This window comes from Dama dama, chromosome 4, assembly GCF_033118175.1.
Source record: "Dama dama isolate Ldn47 chromosome 4, ASM3311817v1, whole genome shotgun sequence".
In the NCBI taxonomy this organism is placed as follows: domain Eukaryota; kingdom Metazoa; phylum Chordata; class Mammalia; order Artiodactyla; family Cervidae; genus Dama; species Dama dama.
The window spans coordinates 27,585,654-27,596,723 of record NC_083684.1 but is presented as its reverse complement, the minus strand read 5'-3'; the positions used below and the strand labels follow the sequence as shown (position 1 = coordinate 27,596,723).

At 37.5% G+C, this 11,070-nt stretch overlaps 1 protein-coding gene across 1 annotated transcript in view; it reads right to left on the bottom strand.

Moving 5' to 3' along the window:
• Positions 1-11,070, bottom strand: part of RBL2 (RB transcriptional corepressor like 2) — a 43,070-nt gene that overhangs the window by 14,772 nt on the left and 17,228 nt on the right. The window contains exons 9-14 of the mRNA XM_061138516.1: positions 7,492-7,658; positions 5,234-5,343; positions 4,408-4,511; positions 3,198-3,335; positions 2,172-2,336; positions 1,251-1,362 (exon numbers count right to left, since the gene is read on the bottom strand). Coding sequence (XP_060994499.1) covers positions 1,251-1,362; positions 2,172-2,336; positions 3,198-3,335; positions 4,408-4,511; positions 5,234-5,343; positions 7,492-7,658 — 796 coding nt within the window. The remainder of the gene's footprint in view (positions 1-1,250; positions 1,363-2,171; positions 2,337-3,197; positions 3,336-4,407; positions 4,512-5,233; positions 5,344-7,491; positions 7,659-11,070) is intronic.

The window sequence follows — 11,070 nt, the reverse complement described above, 5'->3', positions numbered from 1 at the left end:
CCACTATCTCTGGATAAACAAAAAAAGTTCTCTTGTATAGCACAGGGAACTATATTTAATATCCTGTACTAAACTATAATAGAAAAGAATATGAAAAAAGAATATATCTACATGTATAATTGAATCACTTTGCTAGATAGCAGAAATTAACACAATATTGTAAATCAACTTTATTTCAATAGTTTTTTTTAGTGTTTCAAATTATGATCATTATCATGTAAAACAGTAAAAGACCTCATGAAAATGGAAAAGTGATAAGTACAAAAAATGAAGTTTAAAGTGGATAACAAGCAGAAAAAGTTAAGCCATTATGCCTACTCTTTAAAAAATAAGGAAATTTTCATACAGATCATTCATATTCATTGACTATGCACAGACATAGAGTGATTTCTGATTTTAAAACTGATCTTCTATAGCCAGTGCTTATCAATTACATTAAAAAGTTGATCTAGAAATAATATCTTTCTAATGGCATCTAGCGATTGAGAACTCTCTGGATTTACAGAACTGCTTTTAAAAAAGTAGTTTTATCTAAAGTATGTGTTGCACTTGGCAACTGTTATAAAGAGCTGTCTAAAATGTAACCAGAGGAATAGCTTCGCTGAATAGCTTCGCTTTGCTGCACCTCAGGGACAGCAATGCTGTTACATTAACCAGAGTAGCACCGCTCAGCTGACAAGAGGCAAAGCTAAACATGCCTGGGAATTCCCCGTGACCCGCGGTTGGGACTTGAAGATTTCACTGCTGGGGGCAATCCTTGGTCAGGGAACTAAGATCCCACAAGGAGCAAGGCATGGTCAAAAAAATAAAAAAACCTGAACACACTCAGGCCACTCAGTCCTCTCACCTCACTGGCTCGTCTATACCTAATTACATCATAGACTCCATCTTTAAGAAACCTTTTTCTGTTTCTTCTGATTTTAACAGATATTCATATTCATCTTAAAAACTTTATAGAAATCACCTGGAATTCTATTACCCAACAGTAATCATTTATGGTTTGGTTTTTCCATTTCAGCCCTTTTGTATGTTGATAGGAAAAAATATACTTAAAAAATAGGAATCACATTAATATATAGCATTCTATCTATTTTAAAAGATACTTATCATACATTTTCTTGTGCTCTTTAACTGATCCACATGACACTATAATGCACGGATTATTTTCTTCTATATATACCTTACTAACTTCACTTGTTTTGGATGGAATTTAAATCCCCAAAATACTTCCCCTAATATTTTAAACTTACTTCTTCCAAGTCCTCCAGTATCAGCACGAACTTCACTCACCCTTCTGGGAGTCAGAGGGGAGCCAGCAATACAAATTTCATCTGCTCTTTCCAGGTTCTGAGGTGGCATGACCTATTAAGTAAGAAATGTTTACACAAAATACCATGATTCAAAAAAGTTTTGTTTTTTTTAAAACATCAAAAAATAATAATCTAAGGCAAAAGGAAATTATCTTGGCTCATCAGTCCCTCTAAATAAAATCACCTATCTTTTTCAACTTCATACTGAAGATAAAAAAAAATTCTGGGACTTTCTTCGTGGTGCAGTGCATAGGAATCTGCCTGCCAATACAGTGGACAGGAGTTCGATCCCTGGTCCAGGAAGATCCCACGTGCCCCCGAGCAATTACTGAAGCCTGTGCACCCTAGAGCCCACGCTCTGCAACAAGAGAAGTCACCCAATGAGAAGCCTGCACAGTGCGACTAGAGAGCAGCCCCTACTTGCAGCAACCAGAGAAAGCCCAAGTGCGCAATGAAGACCCAGCACAGCCAAAAAAAATAATAAGTAAAGCTTTAAAAAAAATTCTGGCAGGTTTAAAAAATTCAAACCTAATAAATGGATACTAAATACAAATTAACCTTCATTACTCATTTGGAGAATTAGACAATCAACCATTTTAAAGTACAGAAACTTGATTAGGAAATCAAGACACAACACTGAATTCTCACTCCGTCACCAAGACCTTGGGGCGGTCACTACCCATTTGACTCTTGTTTCCCTGTAGACACAGAGGTGACTGTACCAGACTACACCCAGCTGCTGCCCTCCCACACTTAGGAGCAAGATGCTAAGTTTAATTGTGGTCAGTGAAAGAGAATTATGATAGGATAGATGGTGATATGCTTTTTGTCATAGAAAGATGTTAAGATACTTTCACAAACCTCTTCGCATGTGGGAACTCTGTTCTCATTGTCTCTAATTCTGTCCCAGAGCGGAGACTCTGGTTTCCATGCTAAATGATCCAAGATTTGTTCTTCAATCTGATTAAGGTGTTTTACCACCTCTCTACAAAGGCCATCTTCTGCTCTAATGAATACTTCTATCACCTGAAATGTTTAAAAATGTCTTGGTTTGTTTAGTAATAACTTTTAACAAGAAAATTATCCAAGTGGAAAAGCAAAATGGGCAAACATATTTCAATATTTTCAACATATTTATAGAAACAGAAGTCAATTTATGAAAAATTATAAGATTAAAGAATATTATTTTGAAACAGCTGCTCTTCATTTCATTACCTTAATAAATAATTATTTAAACTGCAGGTATGAACCATCTAAAATCTCTTGTAAGGTAATACATTTCAAAAATCTTTAAATTAAAAAACATGCTCTATTGAGATTAAGAAACATGACTCAAAATGTGATATTTAAAAACTGAACAGTCTACGCCACTATAAAAATTAGTGTATGAGAATTTAACTAGTGTATGAGAATTAGTGTATGAGAATTAAGACAAATTTATATACTAAATCAATATCAAGAGGGAAACCAAATTAGTGCTGTAACTGTGTGCCTCTATATAACATGTGAAAAGCTCTTTTCTGAAAGACACTTTCATTTAATGGTCATAAAATTAAAAAGAAGGTTGCTATCATGATTAGCTAGTGATAATTTGCTATTTATAAACTTTCTTACCTTATAAAAAGAAAGTATTCTAAAAGACTATCAGACAAATGGAGGAATCATATGAAACTTTTATACAAAATAGGTCTATACACATTAAAAGAATTTATATAGTTCTTAGGACTCTCCTATTTCTTCTCTGCTCCCCATTTAGAGTGGCAATTATTAAACATGTAATTACAAACAGAAGAAATGTACTTCCATATTAAAATGGATTAGATGACTAAGAACAAGATGTTACTCTCTTCTATAATTTCCTCATCAGTATCAGATTTTCAAAAATACCTTGTAAAAATGATAAAGTGGCACATCGAATATTTCAGTAATAAATGGAAAATTCCCAGGAGGCTTGTAAGAAAAAGTGACGACCTCAAGGCAGCATGCCAAGAGTGATCTGTGGAATGCATCTTGTTCCAGAATGCCCTATAAAAAAAACAAAGCTTCAACATGCAGGAACATTTTTATACTCTTCTGTATGTCTCAAAATTTAAAAACAGAAAAATTGTCCTGGAACAGCCTTTTAAGTTTCTACAACCACACACTACTTTACTGAAGTTCAGGTGATTCACATACAGTGTTACAGCGGCCTCAGGAGTACAGTGTCATGACTCAGTGCTTTTGCAGATTATGCTCTAGAGATAAGTTATTATGAGACAGTGGCTGTAATGCACTGTGCTATACAGTATATCCTGTTGCTTATCTGTTTTGTATATGGCAGTTAGTACAGTTAATCCCATAGCCCTAATTTATCCTTTCCTCCTTCCCTCTCCCCTTGGTAAGCACACGTCTGTTTTCTGTATCAGTGAGTCTGTTTCTGTTTTGCATACTTTTAAGATTACATATGTAAGTGACATTATTTCACTTAGTATTCTCTAGGTCCATCCACACCATGCAAATGGCAGAATTTCATTCTGTTTTATGGCTAACATTCCATTGTATACACAGCCATATTTTTATACAGAATAAAAGCAGTGTAGATACTTATAAGGAGTCAGACCCATTATGTGTCAATTTTACAGTTTTCACTAAAATGTTATTTAAAGTTAATTCATTTTAAAATTATTTTTATTGAGGTCATTAAAAGTAAGCATTACTTCCACAATCTAGAAAAATTACCTTAGTCTCAGATCAATGGTTAAATATTTATGTTAAATTCCTATATAGTCAATACTCAATTTATTCTATACAAGGCTTGAATTAAAACTCCATGTTATTTAAAAACCTCAATTAAAGTTAAGTCTGAATGTGTTAACCTTGACTGCAGAGTCTTATTGCCCACAGAAACTCTAAGTGATAACACATAGCCTGCTGCAACGAGAAACACTAAGTGGGCAACTGGAGATGAGAGGCTCAGAACACAAGTTTCCTTAGATGACAATCTTATTCCCTCAAAGTCATATATTATTTTTTTCAACAATGGCTGTTTTCTTGGTGGGTTGGGCTGAAAGGGAACTACATTTTATTGTGCTGCTCAGGACATTGGTTATTTACTCACAGATAAATCCATGTCTCCCAGTCTTTTTTGTTCCTGCTCAATAACAGATTCTAATACTTTATAGTAAAGCATCTCTGCAAAACGAAAATGTTTGCTGGCAATATCTGAATAAATAATAAAAAGAAACACAAAAATCACATGCAAAGAACATAAGTATTATGGAAAATGAGGGTCTATCCCATCCCCTACCCACAGAATACCATTTAGAAACCAACCCCAACACTTCATATACTTGTATGTACTTCCCAGAGCTACTATTTCAACTGTCCCTAAGATTCCTTAACATTTTCTTCATGGTAACATGAAATTTTTCTAAAATTAGAAATAAAATTTGTACATAAAAACTGTAATAGCATTCCATCAAGATCACACTTTTTTTCTTTTTTTAAATTCCGAATGGAGCAGCTCTATGCTGAGAAGTATGTAATTGGCTTGCTACTGCACTCCTATTTGGTACTTCACGACATCAAACAACTCCAACAACAGGCCTGGGCAGGTAACAGTTTTATCTTCTGTCCTTGTTCTTATGAGGGATCACTATAGTTCTATACTTAATATCCAGTCTACAAATGAAAATTAAAGATTTTTTTAAGTGCCAGAAGTCCAACATAATAAAGATTATCAATCTAAAATTTCTTATTTGAGATTAGCCTAGAAATCAGTTGGTTGACAGAAAAGTTGGATATCCGTATTGTGGCCCTCAGACTAGAGTCAAATCTTTTCTACATATTTCTGACTCGGTTTCCAAGAAAGAAATCCATATTAATGTTAACATTAATAATTAAATTTCAAAAATGAAAACAATATGGATAATATTAAGCCTTACCTTTAGCACAGTTACTGCTATCCTCCTCTGACTGGGAATGCTGAGAATATATCTCATACATTTCCTTCAATCTGTTGGCAATAGCCTGGGTTGGATCTCTGGAACATGACCTAAAAAAAGAAGAAGAAATTATCTGATTTAAGTGTCTTACCAAGTCACAAAGTGATAAACTGTTTACAACTCTGGAATTTCAGAGTAATTTTAACCTGTAAATATCAAATACTTTGAGCAGAAACTGTACATGTCCCAATTAATCCAGGCAATCCCATACTTCCTTATCAAAGCTATTAGTATTACCATTTAAATGAAAAGTATTTATTCCATGGAGCAACTCTGACCGGTGCCCATTTGATGAACGAGACTGGCCCCCACCTACCCTACACATCTGCAATCACTGTTGACAAACAAAATTGCCCTCAACTCTTTCCCCAGATAGCAGCACAACTCTTATTAAGGACTCCTGGAAGAAAACAGAATGAAGGGTTATATAATCTATACTACAACAAAGTCATAGAAATCATTACTGGCATTCTACATTTTTTCCTCCAAAACGAAGTTTATTTCATTGATTTTTCTATTTTTACTTGAAAGGCACTGTATGTTCAATTCAGAAGCATAATATAAACGATCACCATGTGGGCTTTTGTAATAACTATGTTTTTATCTTGATCATAAACATATATATTCATTGTAGAAATGCAGCAAGTTTAGAAAATTATACAGGAAATAAAAATCAATTATAGTCCTGATACTAATGGCTACTGAATATCACATGTAAGCAGAATTTTATTTATGAATACACACAGAGGTTACAAAACCAGGACTCTCTGGTTCTACCTAGTATCTACTGGCAATATTTAACCCCACTAATGGTATTTAAGATTAAAGAAGCTGCTACACCTAGTTAGAGACTGCAAAGAGATGTAGAAGACACAGAGGGTGACAGTCTTCCAAAATGTATTTATAAAATGCTTCTGATTTCTAGGTAAACAAGATTCATCTGAGAAATATGACTTAGGAAGAGGTCAGACAGAAAAAGCCTATTGGGCGTCAATCACAATCGAGTTTATGAATAAAGTAGACTTCATTTTTAAAAATGTACAGGAAAAGTGATCAGCCTTGGTATTTAATATGTGTGGCTATGAGTGGGAAATTACTGTACGTTTATATAGGGCTTTCTTATACCATACTGCCAGAAATTATATGGCCTCCCACAGGGTCTATGTCATTAAATCATAAATGTTTAGGAATAGGAGCAGTCTTTGAGGTAATTTTGTCCAGTAAATTTGCTAAAAATTATGCACAGGTAATGAAATTCAGTCTATTGTGTTTTTCACTAAAGTTCCCTGATATTCTTACTAGTATCAGACAGATCAAAGGAACTAAAGGCAGCTGACTTCCTTTTCAGGCTAAGGGTATTTTATAGAACTTAGAAAAGTTACAGTGGTTTTACATTGGCTGTGAATCTAACTGGCTATCTTTTCAAATGTGACCCACCCTTCAGAAATTTGCTCAGATTCAATCCTCATTCTGAAGTCCTTTGACAGATGCCCATCTTTACTGATCCTTCTTTCCTTGAAATCTTAAGATAGAATAATTGATAATAGATAGTTTAGTGTTTCATTCTATAGTATGTAGTGTTATCAGTTACTGTCTCCTGAACTATGTTTAAAAAAATCTGAGAGCTATGAACTGAGTGTCCGCAGCTGCTCCCCTCTCTACTCCCGCCTCAATTTCATGTACTGAAATCTAATCCCCAAGGTGACAATGTACAGAGGTGGGGCATTTGGGAGGTGATTAGGTCATGAGGGGGGCAGTCCTCATGAATGGGATTAGAGCCCCTATAAAGCAAACCCAAGCGAGCTCCCTTCTTCCTTCTGCTACATGAGGACACAGCAAAAAGACAGCTGTCTACGAACCAGGAAGCAGTCCTCACCCGACACTGACTGTTAGCACCTTGATCTTGGACTTCCAGCCTTTAAAACTGTTAGAAATTAATGTCTGTTGTCTCTAAGCCACCAATACTCAGCCTACCATATTCTGCTATAGCAGCCCAAATGGACTAAGATACTGAGAAAAAAGGATCATTTTCTATTCATACCTTCTATGTCCTCTAAGGACTAACAACAGAACTGAGCATAACACTGATATAAAATTTTCAATGGGTGAATTAAGGCACAAATGGCAAAATATTAAAATAAAAACTTGGGAGACAGTCAACAACCAAATCTTAGAAGGCAAGAAGGGCTCCAACTAACCTCAGGACCTGTTCCAGCTTCTCACTTGGGGCGTTCCGGAGGCCCGTGAGCATGGTGTGAAGGCGACTCAAGCTGTGTGTAGCTGCAGAAACTGGAGTCACACAAGGGCTGCTGTCCTTAATGTACCTCACACCGGTAAGAGGTGTGGAGACTCTAAGTGCTTTAGACTAAAGGGGGGGAAAGGAACATTATTTTAGGTCAAAGAGACTGTCAATCACTTCATAAATGGGAATTCAAGCCAATCAGACTTTATATTATTCATAGATATTAGTGATTCAAATGTCACCACTTTCTTAGAATTTAAATATAACACCACTAAGGGACATCATTATCCATGTGAAACTGTGTTAAAGGACAATCTATACTTTAGCCAACCAAGAAGTTTGTCTCTTAAAAGTTAAATATTTATGGGAATTCCCCCCAGCAGTCCTGTGGTTAGGGCTCTGAACTTTCACTGCCAAGGACTGTGGTTCAATCACTGGTTGGGAACTAAGATCCCACAAGCCTCACCATGTGGGACAGACAAAAAAAAAAAAGTTAATGTTTAAAATAACGAACAGTTCCCTAATAATCCTCCTTCAAAACTTAACTTGAAAGCAAAAAGAAGCATGAAAATATTAAGGCTATCTCTGACAAACATAATTTCATAACTCCATCTATTGTTATTTTTGTAATTATTCAAAGACTCACAAAGAAAGCTGAAAATTAAATCCAGCCCAAATGAAATCCATGATTTCACAAAAGCCCATCTGAATAATCCAATCTGCTTTACAGAGAGGATAAAGCAAACCTTCCTAGATGTAGAACACAACCTGATGCAGAAGAGCCTTCTTCAGTCTTCTTGCCCCTCCTTTAGTTTCTAGAATCTATCATAGGTTTTCCCCCCTCAAGCAGACAGATCTTCAGAGAAATAAGTTCAAGTGAAATTCTTAAACACAAAAATGAAAAAGATACAACTTGATGCCAAAGAATTTAAGCATGAATACATAGTCTAATAAAATATCTTTTTCTATGCTTCCAACAAACTCTGAAAGGTTAAGATGGCTTAAGAGTTTTTTAATACTCAAGACGGACTATGTTTCCCTATGTAGTAAATGTACTTATTCCAGAGACAGTTGTAAAAACACCAACCAAAAATTTTACCTGGCAACAGAACTGTTCGAGTTCCACGAGATACAGAAAAACACAGAAATGCACTATACAGAAATAAGTCTATACGCTTTCTCTGTGACTTAAGAGTAGAGCCAAGACTTCCACTCTGCTTCAAAGAAGTTAATTCTATAATTCTTTTAGGTCAATAAGATGATCTAGGTAGATTAACTACATTCAGAGGATTTCCCCCTGTACCTAACAGCTTTTTTTTCCTGGCTTCGTCAGTTCTTAGTTGCCGCACTTGGGATCTTGGCTGCCATGTGCAGGTTCTTTAGTTGCAGCACTGGGATCAGACCTGGGCCCCCCGCATTGGGAGCACCGAGTCTCAACCACTGGGCCATCAGCGGAGTCCCCGGACAGCTTTTCTTGCAGCCACCGTCTTCCCTGTATGTGACCCGGTGCCTTTCTGGGCGGAGCAGCATCAGCAGCCAGCAGCATCTCACCACGGTGCCTACAGGCAGCAGTGCTTCCACAGAGGAAATGAGGTAAGACAACCACAAACAACTTCCTGCCCACAGTCCTCAAGGTCGGCATGGGGCTTCTTGGTAGCCCCGTTTAAGTTCTTAGCTTAAAACTTCCTGTGCATTCTGATCAAGAAGAGTCTTTAACTCCTTAGACCTCTTCTATTGCCTGTCAACGCATACTACTAGGTAACCTCTCCTAATTCCATGACTTTAAAAGCCATCTGTATCCTAATGACTCTTACGTGTATGTGTGTGTGAAGACGTTACATATGGGCTTCACAGGTGGTGCTAGAGGTAAAGAACCCAATATAGGAGACATAAGAGATGCTGCTTTGATCTTGGATCGGGAAGATTCCCTGGAGGAGGGCATGGCAACTCACTCCAGTCTTCCTGCCTGGACAGAGGAGCCTGGCAAGCTACAGGCTGTGGGGTCGGAAAGAGTCAGACACACCTGAGCGCACACACACAGGTACTTATATATATAGCCTTTACATTTGCTGTGAACTCTTGTCTTATATCTCTCTCTTTATTAAAGATTTATTCATCTTTTTTTTTTTTGGCTGCACTGGGTCATTGTTGCTGCGTGCAGGCTTTCTCTAGTTGCAGCAAGTGGGTGCTGCTCTTTGTTGCGATGCTCAGGCTTCCCATTGCGGTGGCTTCTCTTGTTGTGAGCACAGGCTATATGCATGCTGGCTCAGTAGTTGCAGCTCATGGGCTTAGTTGCTTAGTTCACATCATGTGGAATCTTTCCAGGCCAGGGACTGAATCTGTGTCCCCTACATTGGCAGGTAGATTCTTAACCACTGGACCAACAGGGAAGCCCTAGTCTTGTGTATCTCTTAACTGGCTACTCAGCTCCTCTACTAGAATGTCTAAAAGACATCTCACATTGAACATGCTCATGACTGTAACTCTTGATTGTCACCCCCCCTAGACTTGTTCTTTCTCCCTCAATAGCTGTCAATAGTAAATAATTATGTAATGCCTACAAGCACTGAACACAACACTCGTCACAGACCTCCTGAAGCTTAGACTCTAATGCAAGGAGACAGATAATGAACAGTCCATCTATCCTCCTTCCCCTCTTCCTCCTTCTGTCTTTCTCTACCTATCATCTTCAGATAAACATTTCTTTCTACCTATCTACCGACCATCAGACAGTGATTAATACTAACACTAATCACAGAGTAAGAGGGAAAAGAAGTCTTGAGGTATGATGGGAGGATGCTGGTGGTTATTATTTTATATAGTAGTCAGGTTATTAGAGATCTGGAGGAAGTGAACAAGTAAACCACATGAGTATCTTGAAGAAACACACCATAGGCCAAGGAAACAGCTCGCTCTGAGTTGGGAGTATGCCTGGCATATCTGAAGAAGGAAAAAGGAGGTTAATGTGACATGAGTGGAAACGGTGAGGAAGAAGGTGGTGAGAGATGAATTCAGAGAGGGAGTGGGGCTAGATCACGGAAGACCTTCCAGACATCTGTAAGGACATTAGCTTTTATACCATACACCCATTTGGAGTCCTCACTGTTTTCTTTCTTGCACACTTGTGCAAGAAATTCTGTGGATGCTGTCTCCATAACAGAGCCCAAATACAACCATTTCTCTGATTCAAAACACCATGAATTATCACCAGAATCATTGCAATAGCCTCTTAATTCCTTACTCCCACCCCTGCCCCATCCCACCTCTTCACGAGCCCTTTTAAAAATGTAAACCAGATCCCATCAGTCACTGTTCTCTACAACACCTTCCTAATGGCTTTCCTCTCAAGCAGAGCAAAAGTGAACCTCTTCTCATGGCTTTCACAGCCCTATATGGTTGGCCTGTCCCCTTGGTCCACCCTCCTTCACTTCTTAGCCATATTTCTCTCACTCATTCAATTTCTACCACACTGGTGTTCTCACTGTTCCTTTAAAAAGCCAATCAGATCCGTACCTAGTGGCTTTGTGCTTGCTGC